Raw genomic sequence first — 20540 nt, 5'->3', positions numbered from 1 at the left:
ACAGAGGCTCTCCTCAATAATGGTCTTGAAACTCACTACTTGTTCTCTTGTGGGAGGCCAAGATGATGTTGAATGAGAGATGTATGTGAAATATTTTCCTTTCCCATTGGCTTTTTTCTCAAAAATGCAACAGAAAAGATGTATGTCCTGTGTTTTGCAAGCATCTTGGTATAACCTGTCAGATCTTTTGAAGAGTGCCAGCCTCCCACGCCGCAATCTCTCTCGGGCTGCCTTGGCGGCCCTCCTCTTTGTGTCGTGGTCCTTGGGTCGGCTGAGTCTCTTCCGTTTGCCAAGACGTCCTGCCATCATGAGACCTCGTATTTTCTCTTCTGTTTCGGGTTTGGGTGAGCGGTGGGAATTGTTTGGAGTTGGAAAGCTATCTCAGCTCTTGAGATGAGGCTCTTTTATATGTTCCTCTGAAGTGGCTATTGCAATTGTTGCTCGCCCAAAAATAGCTTGAAGTGATACTTGAAACTGATGTTTCTCAAAATAGTTGTTGCCATAATTAGTGCTCGGCGCTTCAATCATGATTTGAGGCACTGGCGTGGGCCACGACCATATGTTTGAAGTCTGTGGCCTTTGACACAGTCATAAGATTTGGAGTCCATGCAGTCCATTTAAATGGTCCTGCACTGCTCATCCTCTCTGCTTCCATCCTGTTTTCCCCTGTGCTCTGCCTTTTGCACTATGGATGTTGTGACACTATATGCTGCTGTTGCCGCCAGTCTTGTGGTCTGCCTTTCTCTGCATCACTGGATCCTTCATTTCCTTTCCTTGATACTCAGTGAGTGAGTGATGCAGGCCTGTTTCCAGTGGAGGCTCCAACCATATCTTATATGTTGTCAGCAGTTCTTTGGACCCATCACCTACACCAAAATGATATGGTGGCTTGTGCATTGGGCTGGTATGTTCACCTGTAATTTTATCAGCATTCAAGATCATTATAAAGCAAGCTCAAGGACAGGAACTCTTACCTTACTTCATGTTGTTTCTTTGTTTTTCACTTTGCAGTTTAGCATGGCTGCAGACCTATTGAGAATCTTTCTTGAGGTGTACCATCTTCTGCACCAGGTCTTTGGAGCCATGGCTGTCCTCTAGTCAGCCCTGCATATCACCACTGTCTTTTGGGATATGGTCTTTGACCTTGGCAACAGAGCTCTGTGCTTTGGCTTTGTGGTAAGCCTTTGCCTCATCTTGCTTTATTACATGTGTATGCTTACTGCTATATTCAGGCTGCAATCATGTTTGCAGTGCTTTTTGTCATTGTGCTGCTGTGGATTTGCTCATGGTTTTATCAGATCTTGGTTCTTGGTTATATATTGCTCAGCATTGCAGCTGTGGTCATGGTGAGACTCCATCTGAAGCAGCTGCAGGCCATGGATACTGTGTGTGTTATATTGGCAGGCTGCCTTCTGAGCAGCATGACAGTTGTACATTGGCTGTGTCTTTTGTACTGCAACATTGTGGCTGGCCAGCCACTGCTGACTGCACAAGTAGTAAAGCACAGAGGTGCTGTGAAGCTGAGCTTCCACCTATTATGACTGTGGAAGCTAAGCCCTGGGGAGTATGTATGCTTGAAAGTCCCTGGCCTTGACTTCTGGTCATCATGGCAGTCCCACCTGCTGTACCTGATCTGGTGGGACATGGATCCAGATAATGGTGCTGTCACAGCCATGGTTCTTACAAAAACCCAAACTGGCTTTATGAGAGTGCTGTATCTGACACCTTACTGATTTCTAAGGGTCATGGTTGATGGGCTGCATGGTGGCCTGAAGCTACAGAATAACTGGAAAGAGATGTGGGCATATAATGCTGTGACACTGTTTGCAACAGATATCAGTATCACCAGACAGTTATCATATGTGCAAGAGCTACTGTGTTGCTTTATTGAGGAACAGAAGAGCATGATTAATTGGGGTGAAGAGTTGTGCAACTATTGTATCTTCTTGATTTGAGAGGTACAAGAGAAGTGTCAGTGTGCACTGAGCCATCAAGTATTACTGAAGCTGACAAGATGACCAGATTATCAAGACTGGATATGCAATTGGATGGACTGGTTGCTGGCAGAGGATGATAAGATTCTAGTTAGTTGTCCCAAAAACTTGGAGAAGAGTCATGCTGATCTCAGTGCTAGATTCTGCATTACTCTCTTTATCTTGTCAGCTGCTTGGATGGAGGTGGTAGCAGAGATGTTCAGCTGCTGGAGGAAGAATCAAAAGACAAACCTCTGGGAATTCATGGCACAGTTTTCCATGGAAGGGTTGATGTGGCTTGTATCCTTGCCAAGGAATTGAATGAATGGACTGGAAGAATGCTGGTGACTGGTGAGTGCTTCTATCTTGCATTGCTCTAAACATGGTCTCACTGCCCACTATAGTTTCTGCCCATCTGGCAGTATGGGATGCAGTCTGTGATGTTGCCCTCCATGAAAAGGCAAGGCTTGGTTTTCAGGAATTGGAATATCAACCAGAAGCGGACAAAGGAAGCTTCTGGGCACCAGATAACATGCCAAGCAATATAGCTTGATCATGCACACTTGGGCACTGAAGTCTTTCTGATATGTTAGTCATCATCATTGCAATCCCATACTCCATACATTCGCATATGGCCATGTTCCGAACATGCGAAGCTGCAACATCATCTGTGCACAAGAAATCTGAAGTAGTATGGAGTGAAATTCTCCTCAGCAATTCTAAGAAAGTCCCCTTCATCACTAATCACCCCTTTCTTCTTGTCACCCAGCTTCTCTGTATTTACATAGTTCCACTCCTCGAAGCGCTCGACAACCCTTCCCTTCCCAGGGCCATTGTAGTGTATGCATATCCAGAAGAGCACCCAGAAAAATGATTCAAGATCATGCATGAAGGAATGCTTTTCACGATATAACACACCAATAGCCATAACGCCCTAGTGCCAGTCTTACCTCGCGCTCCGGAGAAACCGTCCCGTTCCACTCTGATTGCGAGGTCGAGGTCGATCAAAAATGCTCGCCAGGAAGGATTGTCATGTCTTCATTCACCAGCAGAAGGTTGAAAGGTTGAAGTAGGTGAGGTGCTGGTGTCGAGGCCCTTCAGGATCGCTAGAATACTCTTCTTCAACTGACGAGAGTCTTCTTGGTCGACTGGGTACTTTTCACGATGGCGGCGACTGGACTGGCTGCTTTGAGGAGTCCCTCGTCTCGACGAGGGTTGTTGACGATCAGACTCTTCCGCCTCCGCACTGAAATGAAGCGAGAAGATGGCGGGCAATAGCAAGAAGGTCTTTGGTCCAGGCAAGCAGCGAACCGGCACGACCCAGAGGAAGAACCTTCAACAAACATCCCTTAGTAAATCACAACGTAGACGCAGGGTTTTGGAGATACCAACCTTATCCATCGTTATCGAAGCCATGTAGAAGCATGGAAGAGTGTGGCAGGGTTTGCTGTTCTCAGCGAAGGGGGCCATAATACAGCGCCACATATGGATAGCCATGGATACGCTACCTGGTTAACCGTTCGAAGGCAATGTCGGTTTCGGATGGATGTCAGACCCAACCCCGCCGCAACCCCCGACCCCGATACCGCCCCCATGGTCTCATTTGAGAGAGGCTCGCCATCTGCAATGAGGAAAGGGTTATCATGGCCAATTGTTGCCACCTGGAGGCGGATGGACTTGAGACCTGTTTCATTCTTATGGGTGCCTCGATTTGAGGGCTTCCGTGTATGTTTGTTATGGAGAATATGGGCGAATCTTGGTCCATTTACCGCGTGCAGGAGCGTATGTTGCGACTCAAGAGGATTGGATGATTTGTTTGAGGGGTGCGCAATGCCCCGGACTCACTCATCCCCGTCGACCACACGGCACGGCATCCCTCCTAAGCGAGGTGACACGTCCCGAATGGCCTTGTATCTCCCTTCATTTTGCTCCTCCGTCCCAAGTGGGACCGCAGGGGCGCCAATGGGATGCTGTCATGACATGAAGCTGGCATGGCCGGCCCACGGCTTTGCGAAGTCAGGGATAAGAAGGAGGGAGGGGGCGGCGGCGTAGCGTAGTGGGTGGGTGGACGCGCACGGGGGTAGAAGCGGACGTGGAGCGAGAAAGCGAGAGAGCGAGGCGAGGGAGCGAGGAAGGTGGAAGGGACGAAGGGACGCGGTGGTGGTTGAAGCAGCGCGAGGAGGAGCAGGGACGGCACCTTATGTAGGCGTTTCGGCGCACGCACGGGCGCGGCGCGGCCGCCGAGGGCGCCATGCCGGAACGGGCTAGCGGGGAGGGACCAGGCCGCATGTGGAAATTCACTAATAGGATGGCTGAACCAGGGATTCAAAGAAGGGCATGTATCATGTGGTAAGAATGACATCTGAATTGCGTGTTTTCGTGAGAGAAGATGGGTATCGGAAAGCTTTAAACAATGTGCAACATCGCATGGGATCATCACATCTTCATACTCTTTAACTTGGCTGAGGAATTAACTAGAAGCCCATCTCCATTCAATTCATCTGCTTGCTGGCTTTCGTCTGAACTTCCTTGACGCCGGAATTCGGAGAAAGCAGCCATCCGACAGTTAAACTACTGCGCTAGGCAGCCCACGTGAACAGCTTTAATGCGACGACTGCTGCTGCTTCCACAGAGAGGACCGCATAATGTTTGGTGATCGCATCCTATTGCTGGATAAATGAAATAACCAGGGAGATCGCACATACAGGGGGGAACCTGTGTTGCTAAAAAGATCAATGTGCCGCCTCCGGACTAGTTACAAACATATAACCAGTTAACTAAGCAGGCCAGTGAAAACAGGACCGCTTTGTCCACTGGATGCAATCAACCGGGAAGTCTCTCCCAGGATGTCCTTTCAATCACACAAGGCCTGCTCTTGTGTTTGTTTACCTTTCAGCAGCAATGCTGCTCTACGGGAGCCATATGGAGACTCCCTTTTGCCGTTTCTTCGCATTAACGCACGCACACACCTTTTCACTTTCTGCCTCTTTCTACATGGGCGCCTACTTCTTCAAGCTCTCCCTCCAATCCGTCTCCAGACCCATCTTTCCTCTAGACTGAGGAGGAAAGCCTGTGTGATATCCTCACGGGAGACATCTTCTCTGGGTGAACTGGCTGAGGATTGGTGAATCCGCAAAGTGATTTTGCCGAGAAACAAATTGCCCAACAGGGCTAGGCTGCTGCCTCCTTCCCGCCGGAGCTTCCCCTGCCGCCGTTGCTTGGGTTTCTTTCACTCTCTACTCCTCTTCGGTCTTTTCTTTTTCTCCTCTTCAACTTCTCCCACTGACCTCTTTGGCCAGGGTGCTGTAGCTCCGCAGTCCACAGTTTCGAACAGGCCAATCTCGCTGGTTCTTCTCTTTTCTCTCCTTGCCGGAAGGAAGCCTAGTTCACCTCCAGCACTTATTAGCTTTCTGGGTGGCTCTCTCCTTGAGTTCTGTTGATTTTTGTAAGTCGATCCCCAACAGCACCAAAGACGCTTTGTTTATCCCCTACTACAATATATCGGAACGCTTTTAATTCTTTCTTTCTCTAGCCTTTCCCCTCTCACTCAAAAAAAGCATTTGATATCGGCTATAGTAAAATGGCATCTCGCCACTTTGGCCTGCCCCATCGAGGCGGGACACCGACCAATGTGCCGGCGTCAGTGCCATTAAATAGGAGCATTGGAGAATATGTCAAGGCTGCCAGCCATGTCGCAGAATCCGGCTCCTGGACAGGAAAAACCGAAGTTCCATCATCCGGTGAGATTCTAGGCATTGATGCCGATATCAACCCTGGCGATGCTGTCTTTCTCTTGCCAAACCAGATTAATGGCCCTTGGCGCTCTCGGGAGATGTACCTTAAGGCACATTACGAGCTTCTGCGTGAGGACGCAGTTGCTCCTCTTCGCGATGCAGTTGCTTATGTCCGCCAGGACCCTCGTATGCAGGATACTTTGGACATTTGCATTTACGAAAAGGTAAAGCTCTTCCACGTTCCTAATGACTAAACAAGAGTTAAAAGTTTATTTTTGTAGGTGCGAATCGTCGGAATAACATGCGCCCAGTCAGGCATTGCTATCAGGGTTCAATTTTCAATTGCTCGAGCAGGCAAGAATATCGTCTGGGAATATTCTCAAAGATTGACAACCGGTAAAATTGTTGCATTGACCCCTGCCAACGACAACTTTAAAAGTCGATGTGTTGTTGCAGTAGTTGCAGCAAGGCCTTTGGAAGGTCTCAAGTCACACCCATGCCAAATTGACCTTTTCTTCGCCAACCCAGACCATGCAGCGTTTGATTATCAGCAAGAATGGCTCATGGTTGAGTCTCGCAACGGATATTACGAGGCATTAAGGCATACACTTCTAGCCCTTCAGAAGATGAGCAAGGAAAGGTATGTCCAGGTTCTTCTATTCTCGGGCTTTTTTCAGCTTCTAATAAACGGTAGCTTTCCGCTTCATGAGTATATTTGTGACCTCAAGCACGATGTGGAGCCACCGGAATACGTCAAACGTAACCCTGTAATTGATGCGTCACCGCTTTTCCCTCTTGCAAATGGGGTATCACATATAAACATGCTACGAGAGTGGCCAAATCCTCCCAAAGGCCTGGACACATCGCAATGGGGAGCATTGCAGCATATTTTAACCAAGAGGTTGTCGGTTGTGCAAGGGCCTCCGGGAACTGGCAAGACTCATGTTTCCGTCGTCGCTATCAGAACGCTGCTTTCAAATATAGGCCCAAAAGACCCACCAATCATCATTGCCGCACAGACAAATCATGCTCTTGATCAACTCCTCCGTCACGTCTCAACCTTTGAACGGAATTATGTCCGAGTTGGCGGAAGAAGCATGGACCTCGAGATTCGGAAACGAACCGTGTATGAGCTGAGGAAGAAATATAACATTCCTTTCATTCCTGGCGGAGCATTAGGCCTGGCAAGAAAGCAATATAGGCTTCTATCGGACAAGGTTGCAGAATTAATTCAGCCTTTTACGTTGGATAGGTCAGGCATGCCACTTCAAGCCGCGCTTTTTCTCAAGTTAGAGCTTATCACCCAATCCCAACACGATTCCCTGCTTAGAGGTGCTGAGGGCTGGATTCACTCTGGTGATGAGATAGACCCCGTTTCTGCGTGGCTCGGGGAGCAGATGATCAAGTACGATCCGACCTATAAGATGGAAAACTTCGGATTTGTCGAAGACGAGATCGATCTCGAATATGAACAGTTGAAAGAGCTTGAAGCCGAGCAAGGACTTGACGACGACGATTATGAGAATCTCAGAGGCCACTACATAGCTTTAAAGGAAGGATTTACTGGTCGCACGAACCTCATGCTCGCCGGAAAAACGGTAAGCAATCAATACTTAAAATACGACGATATGTGGAAAATCCCAGCGCGTGCCCGCGGCAATGTCTATTCGATTCTTCAGAAACGTGCCAAGGAGATTATCAGCGAGAAACTGCGGTCCCTCATGAAAGAATATAATACCACAGCTTCCAACCTAAAGATCGGCAAATGGGAACGAGATCTGATCATCTTACGAGATGCGAGGGTGATAGGCATGACAACTACCGGTCTGAGCAAATACAGGGCACTCGTTTCAAGTCTCAAGCCCAGAATTATTTTGGTCGAAGAAGCAGCAGAGGTTATAGAGGCACCAGTTGCAGCGGCATGTGTGGAAAGCCTAGAGCATCTCATTCTCGTCGGCGATCATAAACAGCTACAAGGTCAATGTGCCCTCAAGGAGTTGGAAGGTGACCCATTTTACCTTAACATTTCGATGTTTGAAAGACTTGTTCATAACGGCGTGGAATTCAAATGCTTAGCCAAACAAAGACGAATGGCCCCCGAAATCCGCAGGATTCTCACACCAATTTATGATAATCTGGAAGACCATGAGGATGTTCTCAATCGACCTGGTGTTCCCGGGATGGGCAACGTGAGCTCGTATTTCTTCTGCCATTCATGGCCCGAGTCGTCGGACAGCCTTCTGTCCAAATATAACGAAAGCGAAGCCAAAATGGTGGTAGGCTTTTACCTATACCTCTATATGAACGGAATACCTGCTGAGGACATCACTGTTTTGACATTCTATAACGGCCAGCGGAAAAAAATCCTCAAAGCTCTAAAGGAGGTTCCACTGCTGCAAGGACAATATTCCAAGGTGGCTACCGTTGATTCTTACCAAGGGGAAGAAAATGAGATTGTTCTACTTTCACTTGTGCGTAGCGGCGGGCGCAACATCGGGTTCCTCTCCATCGAGAACCGAGTGTGCGTTGCCTTGTCACGAGCCAAACGCGGCTTCTATATTTTCGGGAATGCAGAGGCCCTCTCAATTCATAATGGTCTTTGGTGGGAGATTGTTCAGATCATGCGCAAGGAACCAAAGCGGTTAGGGTACTACATTCCCGTAACTTGTGCTGGGCACGACAAGAAAACTCTTGTGAGAGGTAAGCCGCCTTTCTTTGTTCCTGCTGTTCCTGTCACCGTTTTATTCTCGAATACCTCGCCTCGAAGCTCTCTAACTTCTTAGAAAAGACCCAGAGACGTGGAAGAAGCTAGACGGAGGCTGTTTATCCCCTTGCGGGGCTTCCTTGGATTGCGGGCATAAATGTCCTCTTCGTTGTCACGCGTAAGGGCCGCAAAATAACCCTAAAACGTCCGATATACTCAAGCTAACATCGCCTCTACAGCTTCCCGCACAAAGCTGTCAAGTGTGAGCGGCCGTGCCTAAAGCTTCTTCCTTGCGGTCACGAATGCAAATGGAAGTGCTTCCGCCCCTGTGAGTGCGATTGTGGTATCGCACACAGATCAGCCATTCAGCCACGGGTGCCGCAGTATCCGAAAAATGCAGCTCCACTTACGAGCGCCGAACAGATGGCTTCTGTCCAGCACTATCGAGATTTTGCCAATGGGGGTGCAAAGGAAGCTGATGCGCAGCTAGCACTCCAGACGAGCCGATTAGCTGTGAATGAGAAATTGAGGCTTGCGGATGAGCAAGCATACGCGTCATTGTTCGGAGAGGTAACCACCGATGTATCCACGACAGGAAACCCTCTGATGGAGCGCGTTGCGGATACCGGCGGCACGTCGCGGTTCCGTGTCGTCCAGTTCTACTCTGCTGCCCCTACTCAAGTGAATGGCGGGTCGATGAAAGAAGAGCCTAGCCTCCTGGACCTTTAATTTAGCCATTGCCGGGAAGGATTGTTTTCACGCCGGTTGTATTGCAGTTATATCATTCTCCTGCAATATGATCCGCTTGAAAAGGCTGAGCATATTTGGTTGCTTGTTTTGCTATTTGATCAGAAAGATAGCAGCTTTGGGTGGGCTGTAACCTTGCATTGCCATTATTCTCCGTGCGTATCACGGAGAACTTTTTATTTAAGCAAATGCGGACCAAGAGAGCACCACAGATACCAGAAGATGCATTCAAAGCCGTTTGACCATTGGACATGCGACATCTTTCTTGCTCGAAAATGGGCATGTGGTGATGACACGTTTAGGAAAATTGTTGAATTCATTGACTGATGCTGGCAACGGATTAACCCCATGTGAACTGAGGAGCCTTGTCCTTGATTTGTCTTTGAATCCCGAATTATGTACTCTGTACTCCATACCGGCGCTGCTTACCCAATCAAATAGTCAAGAAGACATTAAATTTGCCGTAATTAATGAAGTGCCTATGAAGCTGTTTCTGATTAAGTTTCTGTTTACTCTGTAGACGCATAAAAAACATGGACACACACTTCTGACCAGGATGTCCCAGGATACAAAAGGCAACAGACTTTGGAGAGAGGGGGGGGGTTCTAGACAGGCGAGACGAGTTGAATCGCCATCCTCGTCTTCTCATAGGAGATAAGTGCTACTTTCCGTCGCCCCCTCGGTGCGAATAAACCCCATCAGCTTCATGTAGTTGGTGAAAGAGAACCCATGGAGGAGATGTGAATTTGCAGCTTGGGTGAAGTTTTGCCAGAGGATTGGGATGTCAGGGTGACATCCTTCATCTGCCCCGTGCACAGTGACATTCTGGAGAAGTGGCCTGACGACGGCGAAGGTCTGGACTGTCTCGGGGCTTGCTGTGTGATTAATCCAGGAGCAGTTAACTAAGCCCTATACGGAGGAGCCGCGTTCAAAAGATGGAAAGACTCCCCTGCGGGCCTTTTTGGTCATCGTCCCTGCACGGCGAGGCAGGGACTCAGAGAGCATTTGGCACCAGGAGGGCTATTTCAGACGAGCTTAGCTTTGATCCTCTTCTGTCGAGGAAGTCTGGTGGTGAGACGAATCTGCCAACGCCAAGTGAAGTATTCACCCTCCCCGTCCAGAGCAAAAGCACCGACCGAAATCTCCCCTGGCTTGGCTTGGAGTTGCCAAGAAGAGGCCAGCCCAGAGCCGCCTGCCTCTTCCAAGCGCCAAACTTTAAGTTATCCTCCTTCCTAAACTGGTATGCCCCACCGAACCGAACTCCATCCGGATTATCAATATTCCGCAACAACTATCCATCCCGGGCTAAACAAGATTGGGACTAGTGGCTGGGTCTGGCAGTCCTGAGCAGGGACAGCCCGGCGAAAGCTTTTGTTTCACGATCACAGCTTGAGAACAGCTGGGGGTTCCGCGCTGGAGTTTGAACCTTTGCGGTTTGGGGCCGGCTTGCCTATGAACAGGAGTGCTTCATGTCACATGGCTCGGTTTCACTTAAAACCCCATCAAGTTTTACAGAATTGAGATACACATGCATGAACGCAAGACAACTGGGCCTTTTGGGAGACTTGGAGATGGTTAGGACGGCGCACTTAGCCTTGGGGGCCGGGAAGTGTAAATTAGCCAATCCCGTGGTTATTATAATATATACATTTGTGCTGAACACGCGTATGTACGCCGGTGACCGGCGATGTTAATAAAATACATGGAGCTGTAACTTTTTGAGACCGTAGGCGGTGTGCTGCTCTTAACACTCTGACCAGTCATTCGAAGGCCGACGGCCTTGTTTAGGCTGTATCACTGATATCGGGGATGGCGACATCTGAAAGGCCTCCGTAGAGCTGGTATGGTCCGGTGAGTCATCGATGATCTGTTGGATGGTGTCCTGTCTGTATATAGCCCGGGTTGCCTTGAAACTTGATCGGTTGGGCGTCCTATCCGACGATTGCGGCATCGATCGGAATCCAAGTCGAGGGAAATATCTCTGCGCTAGAGGTCGAAGAATCGGGACGGACGGGGAGATCACGGCGAGGTTTATTTCGACATCACTCCATAACCAGACACCATATCCCTCCCCTAGTGAGTCGCGCAGATCCATCAGTTATGCGATAAGAATGCCAGTCAACGGTCTGAGCGGCACTTACATGTTACATCATATGTTAGCAGAACTGCTTTATAAGAATAATATACTTTTATGGCGGCAGCGGCGCAAGCGCTATATAGAATCAGGATGTCAGTATCAAGGAATTTCCCTATTAACGGAGCAATCATCCCAAGGTGAAATTGAGGGACTGCATACGTAAATCCCAGACTCATTAAAGCGACCAAAACGATTTTGTCTCGTATGGGAAGACGCAGCGTCCATAAGGTCGGGATTGGCAGAAGAAGAACGACAAAATCCGTAACAAAATTTGTAATCGCTGAAGAGAAAAGTTTTCCAAACTCATCTATGCATTTTGCATCTGGGGTCGGATTCTCCCAGTAATCCTGGAGGGGGCTACGGAAGCATAATGTCAGCAAATAGAAACTATGGAATAGCTCATGGTGAGGGAGCACTTACATGCAGTTGAGCAACATAATGACCTCATATGCTAGCCGCTATATGTTAATTGGAAACATTCCGAAAAGCAGCTAGAAGGACCAGAAGGTACCTATAAACCAGGCTACCATGACGCCGACCATCGCCCATGTGATAAACCTAGAGGTCCTTGTCGTCAAGAATCGGAGGTAGGATAAGAGGATCGAGATTTTGAGAAGAGTGATCAGAAGAACGTATAGGACCTCCGAGCTCCAGCTCGACTAGTTCAATAGCAGATTCGATGAGTTGACTTGCCCAGCAATATCATATACAAGCAGATATTCGGGAATGCGAACGAACTCACAATCCGAGATGGTCTGAACCATTCCTTCTTATTGTCCCAGATGTGGATTCCTGGGTTCTAGTGTGAGCATATCTTTGCAAGGTAGCGAGTGCCGCATCGACGAGATAAGCATTTGAGAGGACCTACCCCATCCATAGCGTGTAGCAATAATACTGATGACGGACGTCGAAAGCAGGATCGGCTATTTGAGTCAGCAAACACAATAATTTCTCTCCACATTGAAATCGCCAAATGGCGGTAAAGGGGCGGTAAAACTGGAAAAATAAATATTACCAGCACAAGAAGCATCAGCCAGTCATCCCAACCTGCCGAGCGTCTTATCCAGATTCTCACGTACATACGGAGAAAAACAACAACGAAGGATATCACGAGCAATGTGATTGAAACCACGGCCAGCTGAGGGCCTTGAAACTCCGGATTCACATAGTTCGGAGTGGGCCAGGAGGCAATAACTTCTGGTGGAGGGTGCCGCATGATTGGGAGTACATATCGGCCCAAGTTAAAGCTGTGCCGACAGAGGAAGAGGGCGCGGGCGAGGAGGAGATTTAACTGACAGCATTTGCGAAATAGTTGAAGGCCGAGCAAAACAGTCGGATGGAAGAATAATAAAATATAGCACCCATGCAGAGCAACGCCAGCGCTGAAACTCGTGGCGGAGTGGCAGAGAAAGCATGGCAGCTCGGCCAATAAAACGACCTTGGACAGATCTAAAACGGTCAAGGACAAGCCCACTCAATGCCATGGACGCTATCAACCTTATCCAAGGTTGCGGTCCGCCATTGGGCGATCCATGGGTGGAGGCCCACAGACAGGATACTCGGCATGCGGAGTCGCAGCTGTTGAAGCTGAAGAACGCGCAGGAAATTTGGAACCGTTTGGCCTGGGTCTGGGCCAAGGGCTGGCACTGCAAGATGCCATGGTGAACGGAGATTTCGTTAGGTAGTCGATATGAACCTCAACGATGGAACCTCTGTGTGGAGGAAAGCATTCCAAATTTCGGTTCTCAACGGGAAGCCCTCGCAGCGCCCCTTGTTAACCTCATTTGGGAAAAGCAGGGAGCTGACATTAGCCTTGCGGCCAAATTGTCCTCCGTCACTTCGCTCACGACTAGTTAGTCGCTGTCTGCGTGCTTCCTTGGCCGTCCACCACTCCATCGCTTAAAAAAAAGGTGCGTCTCACCAGGCGACCCAAACAGAGTTCACGATCGCTTGCGTCTCAACTCCACAAGCACCAACTGTGACCCAGCAAATCTCAATAGTGAATTGTCAGTGCACCGGCCCGAGGCCCACTCCTCCATGTGCGAGAAGGCATCATCAGCATCATCATCATCATTATTATTTGTCAATATCATCATCATCACTTGCTTTTTGGGCTGTCGAGCCTCGCAGCAGGTTACATTCTGGAGTCTGCATAAGAGGACGGCCAACCACCAAACTTGGGAGTGAGTTAACTCATCGCCGCTCGCCACTCCTTCAGAGCGCCCTTCCCGTTTCCGCCCACGGAATTTAGACATCCCATGGCGAACTCTGACGGCGCACAGTACAATTGTATAAGCATCGCGAGCCCCTCTCACTTCGGACTGGCTAATGGGAAGAGCCCGTCGAACTCTAATAATTCATACACTTTGGACGGAGGAAATCATAATTATTTAGCATTAGCATTCGGGCCAAACCAGTGTCGTGGAAATTCCTATTCCATGAATGGGCTCGCGAGTTGAATTTTTCGCGACGCTCTGGACTTTGCAATCGCCACCCAAGAGTTCCACCACACTCGCAAGACGACGGGAGAGCCTTTCGAGGACGGGTTGCTGTCTACGTCAACCCTCGGTCTCTGTTGAGTTTGGACTTTTGGAGATTGAGTTGATGGCTCTCTGTCAAGGCGAGCTGGACCGCCAATTTGTTACCGTCGAAAAAGCGATGCCGGTGGCTTGGTGACAAGGTTGCGGAGGCAAGATGAAGGGGAACTTTGGCTTCGTTCAAAGTTCAACCTAGGAATTGCAAAGGGAACCGCATGGGGTCGCTTATGCCTTTCGGGGCATTATCACATCCGGAAATGGCCCAGTATGAAGAAGGCAACGCGCAATCAATGAATCAGGATTTGTTTGATTTCTATCTTTAAACCTGGCTATGAAGTATTCAAAATGCATGCGCGATGTGGTGGGGGGGAAAAAAAAAAAAATTTAACCCATTCAACCAGAGCAACTCCCAGGGCTTTTTTCTGAAGCAAAGAAAGAAAGAAACAGACGCCAAAGAGGCACAATGGTCAACAAACAGATCTTCACGAGTCGTCAACTAGTCTCTTCTGCTCCCAAGCCTTTTTTGCGCCTTCAATCAGTGATTCCATGTTCCCGCTATTTTCGCACATACTCCTGAACACACCGCCCTCTTTGTTGATCAGTTGCCATGGCCCATCGAACTCAATCACCTCGCCATGGTCCAGGACCAGAACCTTATCATAATCGATAATTGTTTGCAGTCGATGCGCAATGGTGATGATCGTATTGTCCTTCAATTCTCGGAGCGTGTCCTGGATTTTGGTATCGGTTGCGTAGTCAATGGATGCTGTCGCTTCATCCATCATGAGAACCTTGGGAGATTTGAGGAGGGCTCTCGCAAGGCATAGGAGTTGTCGTTGACCTTGAGAAAGGTTGGAGCCAGATTCCGTGACTGGAGATGAGAGATTTAGGAAGAGGTTTTTATTGTCGCGGAAGCGGGCATTGGATGAAATATCCGTGTCCGAATCCATGAGCTCACTCTCCAATAACGTGATGGAGCTCCGAGTAGCCTGAACCAGAGATTCCACATCAGATTGCTGGGCAGAGCTGGCGGCACCGATGAGATGAACTCGTCGAAGGGCCGTAAAGATCTCCTCATCTGTGAAGACTCCGAACGGATCGAGGTTGCTGCGTATTGTACCAGTGAAAAGAGTTGGATCCTGAGGAACGATCGTGATGGCCTCTCGAAGGTCCTGAAGGCCGATCAAGCCAATGTCAACGTCGTCGATAATGATCTTACCATTCTCAGCCTCAAGGCCACGGAAGAGCGCAAGAGCCAAGGAGCTTTTTCCAGCACCAGTTCTTCCGACAATACCCACTCTTTCGCCAGGCTGCACAGAGAAACTGACACGCTTCAAAACGAGATCGAGATCGGGCCGATAGCGAGTCGAATATTCAACGAATTTCACTGCTCCCTTGCTCGGCCAGTTACGTGGAGGCCTATTATCTGGGACAATAGCTCGTGCCTCCTGTTCAACCCTGAGATATTCTTCCACCCGTTCAACAGAGTTCATATTTTGCTGATTTTCCGCATACAGCCGAACCAGCCACAGGATATTTTCGGTAAAGGTGATGGCATATGTCAACGACAAACCTGCAGCTCCGGCATCTATGCGACCAACATTAAGTAAGATAAACACAGCGGAGAAAAACGATACTATGGCTCCTATAAGTTCAACCCGGAAAGATAACCATCGATTGCTTGCCCATAGATAAAGATACGGTCGGTTATATTTGTTGATGAGGCGATGATTATCCAAAATAAATCGGGCGCCGTCACCATACGCTCGGATCGTAACTACGCCGTTCAGAGTCTCCCCAAATTGTTGGTATAGAGGGCTGCGTTGTATGGATTCTAACCGCTTTAGATCACGGGAAGAGAAAAGATAAAGAGACCCAAGCGCGCAGTACAGTAATGTGATGAACACTCCGGCAATCAGGAAGCCAGGTGTAATAACAGATATCAACACAACAATCATCAAGACAGAAGCCATGCAATGGATCATGCCAATTGCAGTAGGAGCAACCTCTTGGTCAATCGCTTCAATGTCCTTGGAGAAGCGGTTCATAATGCGACCCAGAGGCGTTGAATCAAAAAATCTGAACTTTGCGTGCGCGACCGCGCGTAGTAGCCATCCATGTATTTTCCAGGATGCATGTAGAGAACCCCAGAAGAGTACTAATTCTCGGAAGAGGGAGACAATGATGTAGATGACCGCTAGGAGGGCGTAGACGGTAAGATAGTACACAACATCGACGTTCACGCTGAATGAGACCTCACTAGTGGATTTCATCATTGATGATGGCCACCAGTAGGGCCGTGGAATGTTGGCGTTACTGAGCGTGGTGACATGAAGGTTCGTGAAACCCCGGTTTTCATTCTCATCGGTAGTAGATTTGTATGCGTTCGCCCAGTTCCTAATCCATATATTGGGAGCGAGAGAGCCAAACTGCTGGCAAAAAAAGGCAGTTATTGCGATGGCCCAGAAATACCACGGACCCATAGCTCGCAGGTACATGAAGATAGTTGAGAGCGGGACACTGCCTGTGATTTTCTCTTCTTCCGTGATAACCCCAGACTTCTTTGGTTTCTTTGCCGCTCCATTGGTTTCGTTCTCATCGCTTGGCTTATTGTTGGTTTCGCGCGTATTTTCTTGTTCCTCAATGCTCGCTTCTTCCGCACGAGACTGTGCCTCGGAGACTGCTTGGGACTGACTTCGAGATGGAGGTCGGGACTGAAGAAATTCTTTGCCAAGAGCACCGGACGAGACAACGTCTTGTGGAGAGCCTTGAGACACAACCCGCCCGTTATCAAGGACAACCAGATAGTCACACCGTGACAACACCAATGACACATTATGCGTGACTAGGATACAGGTACGACCCATCATTAATGGCCCCATCAGGGCCTGTTGAAAAATATGCTTGGCAGTGTGTGAATCCACGGCGCTTAGGCAGTCGTCAAGAAGAAGATGTCGAGCATTGCTGTACATAGCTCGGGCTAAGGAGATTCGCTGCTTCTGTCCTCCCGAGAGGCTGATGCCCTTCTCGCCAACCAAAGTCTGATCACCAGCGTCAAGGATCTCCAAGTCCCTTTCCAGCCCGCAAGCCTTGATCACAGCGTTATATCGGCCGTCATCGTAAGGCAGGGCAAATAAAATGTTATCCTGAATGGTGGCATTAACAAGCCAGGCTTCTTGAGCACAGTACGCCACACTTTCGGTAAGACCTGTAACTGGATCGATGGGTAGATCTACTCGGTCACTGGTTCCACCGGGAAGATAGACTGCCCCTTCCACGAGTCTCATTTCACCCAAGAGTGCCATCAACATAGATGTCTTGCCAGAACCAGTCGGTCCGGAAATAACATTGAACTTCCCGACCTGGAACGATACGTTGACGTTGATGAGACGGAATGCATCCGGAGTCGCACCATTGCCATCCGCCACCTTCGCACTATTTCTAGAGCCCCACGAGAGAGTTGCATTCTCGAGAGCGATCTTCGACGGCTCGCTGTGGCATGTACGGCGCAGTTGACAATACTTTTCTGTCTCTTCCTCACTTAAAAACTGATCAACACGATCAATAGAGACCTTGGATTCAAGTACATGGGCTGCCATGTCTGCCAATCGATCCAGGGGGACTCGAAGAAGCGAAAACAGTGAAAGGGCGGGGAAAGCAATTGACGGCACCAGCCTCTTTCCTTCAATGACTGTATAGATAAAGAAAGTAGCAAAAGTGATGATATACGGTGTGCCATACCAGACCGTTGCAGCAACAGCCCACAATATATATCGCCTGCGAAGATTCTTCAACTCGACCCGTCGTTTCTCATTAATGATATCTTCAAATCGCTGTTCCCATGCGAAATACTTGATAATGCGAATATTTTGCAATGCCTCATTGGTTGCGTGTATCCTCGAGTCTGTCGCAGCCAAAATGCTGTTCTGGACATGTCGAAACTGAGAGGCAATGAACATGTTAAACGGAGCGATGAGAAGCATCAGGGCAATACCGGCGAAAGAGCTAGAGCCTAGAAGCCTGTAGAGCAGGAATATTGCAACAATAATCTGAACCGGTACACTTGCCCAGAGAAAATGTAAGTATGCGGAAATTTCACTGACTTTGAAGGAGTCGATGGCCATGAGGTTGATGATTTTACCAATATTGGCAGGGTATTCGGACTTCTCATCCCCAAAAAGCTCCACTTCGTCATCATCGTCAACTTTCTTATTCTTCTTCTTCTTTGACACCTTGCTCTTTTTCTTGGAATTGCCTTCTTCTCCATCTACGGGGGCGGGTAAGGAGGCACCAGCCTTTCTTCGCAGGGCTTTGGCATATAGCTCGCCGATAATAATAGCCCGAAATTTGACACTAAGCTTTCGACCTAGCCATAGTGCTTGACCATCACCAACAGCTTGTATGATCCCACAAAAAAACATCAGCATAACATAGAACCAAGCTGCATTACGCGGCACAGAAGAAGGATCCTCCACATATTCCAATATGAGCTTCAACAGCCAGGTGGGTAGAAAGGTGAACAAGCCAGCGAAAATTGTCCAAATTCCTTGGATCAACAGTGTGCGGTCGAAGTAACGAAAGAGGCTCCATGCCAACTTGGATGCAGTCCGCGTTCGGCGGAAGTCCATGATCACAGCAGCAGCTTGATAGCTTGGCCTCAGATTCCAAACATCTGGCATTTCCATGGCCTTCTTGTATCCCTGCCAAATCAGAGAATCCATCCACGAGAAACTCATGAGAGACAAAAGACTCGCAAACTGGTCTTTGGGGGGAATCAGGTCTTCGCCATGTTGAATGAGGACTGCTCTGTTGCCTTTCCTAGTAGACACTGCCAGGAAGAAAAGGAACGAAGACAACGAAAAATCGGCTATCACAAATAAATTATCATGATGCCTTTCCGGGTGGACGATTACCGAGCGAAAAATGAAGACTATGAAAAGCCATTGAAGGCCGTAAAGTGCGGCGGTATGATTCCAGAGATTGGTAACCGAAGGGCGTTCGTGGAGTGACAGGATTAACCTCGTAGCGACCAATAGAAAAATGTATATCCAAGCCGACAGACGAGCCACAGACGGAATAATCGGTTCTTTGAGGTTCGAGATGGCACATGCGTTAACCGCGACCTGCCCAGCTACTGCGAGTATTTCTATTATTATCAGCAGCAGTTTGCCTCGCGGCGCATCCAGATCCAAAGCTGCATCCGTAGTCCTGCTCATCGCCTTGTGAAGCATCAGGTCGCTTTCTTCATCGTCTTCCGCATCTGCTAATTCTTCTCTCACCATTCCATTGCGGGTAGGGACATCTGTTGGAATTGGCCTGTAGTGCTTTATTTTCCGCGCAGAAAGCCTATCCCTAAGGAAGCGTATAGCGATAAACAGGAGAGATATGGTACAGGATGCCAGCGGGAAAATGAGGTTCAGGTACCTACGACCATTGGTATTAATGACTCTCCCTCAACTCCAACGGGGACGAAAATATGCGCACAAGCGGTATATCCCACTTACTTTTCTTGAAAACACCTGGTTATATCATCGACGACCCATATAGGGCCGTCACATTCTTGTAGCATTGTCGCTAGCTCGTACCCTCGTTGCACCGTCGCAACAAAGGACACAGATTAAACCAATATCGCCTTTCCCAACCAGCCCGGAGATTAGGATTGATAATAACACATCAGAATACGGAATAAAAAAATCCAGCCAAGGTAAAATTACAAGAGATATGGGTTTGGCATTACTGTCTGCGCAGAGCCGACAGGAACGACGGGAAAATGTTGTGGGTATGATGCCGATATGTGCCGGGCCCTATCATATGCTAAGTGCGCGCGGAGATCGAAGCTGTGAATATGTGAATGGAACAGGAGAAGACGGGGAATCGATGTGTGAAAAGGAAGAGCTGGAGATTGCTTGTTCTGCAGGCCTAGCTAGATGATGAAGGAGAAAAGAAGGAGGAAAAAGCAATTCACTGGTGTTAAGCTGGGCCCTGTGGGTTTCTTGGAAGGTTGAAGTTAGTTTTAGCGGTGCATCGCGGTGGGTTTTGACTCATTAATCCCGACCTGCACAGCTCCCACGCTTGGAGCTCCACCGTGTCTCAAATACGAAGGAAAAAAAAGAGCAGTATCTCTGTGAGGAAGGTCGTGTTGATAGGAAATCAGCCATGACTCAGAGCGACTGCTGGATTCTGTAGCCGGGAATGCAGTTCAGCATCTTTAGGGTTGGTGCAGCACTTGACAAGATGCTATGATCCCGGTGCTCCGTACTCCGTACGAACTCCTTTATCGCACCCTATCAAATGTCGAAGCGCCCCCAGCTGACATAGTTATATGTGAAGCCCGCCTATACACCTCATATACGGTTGTGAACGCACCCATGACTTATCCCAATCTTAAAGAGTCAAGAGTTCTCATCCTTTAAGGGGTTATTTTCCTGGGGTTAAAAGAATCGGAATCCTTCCTCCATTCCGAACAATCTGGTGAGTAATTGGGGCTATGACCAAGATGTCAAGTAACGCAAGGATAGATGGAGGGCGCACCCACCACCGCCTGGGGAATACGAAACCGCCTTCGAACAGAATATCTGAATGTCACCTTACAGAGTTCTATAACAGAAAAGGTTGTCCACTTGCACCCCCTCTCCTGGGGCATTTTCATTCGAGTTGTTTGCCATTGACTGAGGAGCCCAAGATTTTCCTTATGTTCTCTATACTTGG

At 48.6% G+C, this 20540-nt stretch overlaps 8 protein-coding genes across 8 annotated transcripts; 5 read left to right on the top strand and 3 right to left on the bottom strand.

The window, feature by feature from the left end:
• The first annotated feature begins 13 nt into the window (after positions 1-13).
• CIMG_13075 (uncharacterized protein) lies at positions 14-990 on the top strand. Its single transcript, XM_004445344.1, has 3 exons — positions 14-81; positions 134-436; positions 494-990. Exons 1-2 carry the CDS (start codon positions 73-75, stop codon positions 395-397), a joined length of 273 nt encoding a protein of 90 aa, XP_004445401.1. The 5' UTR covers positions 14-72; the 3' UTR covers positions 398-436; positions 494-990.
• A 141-nt stretch (positions 991-1131) lies between these two features.
• Positions 1132-2557, top strand: CIMG_06696 (uncharacterized protein; the record flags this gene model as incomplete). Its single annotated transcript, XM_001242799.2, has 8 exons — positions 1132-1176; positions 1233-1387; positions 1498-1564; positions 1654-1676; positions 1742-1938; positions 2023-2084; positions 2135-2324; positions 2378-2557. The coding sequence occupies 8 exons, from the start codon at positions 1132-1134 to the stop codon at positions 2524-2526; spliced, it is 888 nt and encodes a 295-aa protein (XP_001242800.2). The 3' UTR covers positions 2527-2557.
• Positions 2558-2644: 87 nt separating this feature from the next.
• CIMG_11803 (uncharacterized protein) lies at positions 2645-4104 on the bottom strand. Its single transcript, XM_012358698.1, has 2 exons — positions 3366-4104; positions 2645-3306 (listed from the first exon to the last, which is right to left on the bottom strand). Exon 1 carries the CDS (start codon positions 3736-3738, stop codon positions 3523-3525), a length of 216 nt encoding a protein of 71 aa, XP_012214121.1. The 5' UTR covers positions 3739-4104; the 3' UTR covers positions 2645-3306; positions 3366-3522.
• Positions 4105-5524: 1420 nt separating this feature from the next.
• Positions 5525-9655, top strand: CIMG_06694 (DEAD box helicase). Its single transcript, XM_001242797.2, has 5 exons — positions 5525-5931; positions 5989-6347; positions 6402-8407; positions 8496-8589; positions 8651-9655. The coding sequence occupies exons 1-5, from the start codon at positions 5554-5556 to the stop codon at positions 9138-9140; spliced, it is 3327 nt and encodes a 1108-aa protein (XP_001242798.2). The 5' UTR covers positions 5525-5553; the 3' UTR covers positions 9141-9655.
• A 438-nt stretch (positions 9656-10093) lies between these two features.
• On the top strand, positions 10094-10483 carry CIMG_06693 (uncharacterized protein; the record flags this gene model as incomplete). Its single annotated transcript, XM_001242796.1, has 1 exon — positions 10094-10483. One exon carries the CDS (start codon positions 10094-10096, stop codon positions 10481-10483), a length of 390 nt encoding a protein of 129 aa, XP_001242797.1.
• Positions 10484-10782: 299 nt separating this feature from the next.
• Positions 10783-12592, bottom strand: CIMG_06692 (uncharacterized protein). Its single transcript, XM_001242795.2, has 8 exons — positions 12311-12592; positions 12164-12218; positions 12038-12087; positions 11807-11954; positions 11716-11746; positions 11455-11652; positions 11300-11370; positions 10783-11231 (listed from the first exon to the last, which is right to left on the bottom strand). The coding sequence occupies exons 1-8, from the start codon at positions 12509-12511 to the stop codon at positions 10903-10905; spliced, it is 1083 nt and encodes a 360-aa protein (XP_001242796.2). The 5' UTR covers positions 12512-12592; the 3' UTR covers positions 10783-10902.
• Positions 12593-12777: 185 nt separating this feature from the next.
• CIMG_13074 (uncharacterized protein) lies at positions 12778-13900 on the top strand (the record flags this gene model as incomplete). Its single annotated transcript, XM_004445343.1, has 4 exons — positions 12778-12956; positions 13107-13147; positions 13220-13478; positions 13690-13900. The coding sequence occupies 4 exons, from the start codon at positions 12778-12780 to the stop codon at positions 13898-13900; spliced, it is 690 nt and encodes a 229-aa protein (XP_004445400.1).
• Positions 13901-14101: 201 nt separating this feature from the next.
• CIMG_06690 (ATP-dependent bile acid permease) lies at positions 14102-19711 on the bottom strand. Its single transcript, XM_001242793.2, has 2 exons — positions 19337-19711; positions 14102-19256 (listed from the first exon to the last, which is right to left on the bottom strand). The coding sequence occupies exons 1-2, from the start codon at positions 19399-19401 to the stop codon at positions 14315-14317; spliced, it is 5007 nt and encodes a 1668-aa protein (XP_001242794.1). The 5' UTR covers positions 19402-19711; the 3' UTR covers positions 14102-14314.
• Positions 19712-20540: the final 829 nt, after the last annotated feature.

This window comes from Coccidioides immitis, assembly GCF_000149335.2.
Source record: "Coccidioides immitis RS genomic scaffold supercont3.2, whole genome shotgun sequence".
Taxonomy (NCBI): Eukaryota; Fungi; Ascomycota; class Eurotiomycetes; order Onygenales; family Onygenaceae; genus Coccidioides; species Coccidioides immitis.
Note: the sequence above shows the minus strand (reverse complement) of the source record. Positions and strands in the feature narration are given on the sequence as shown.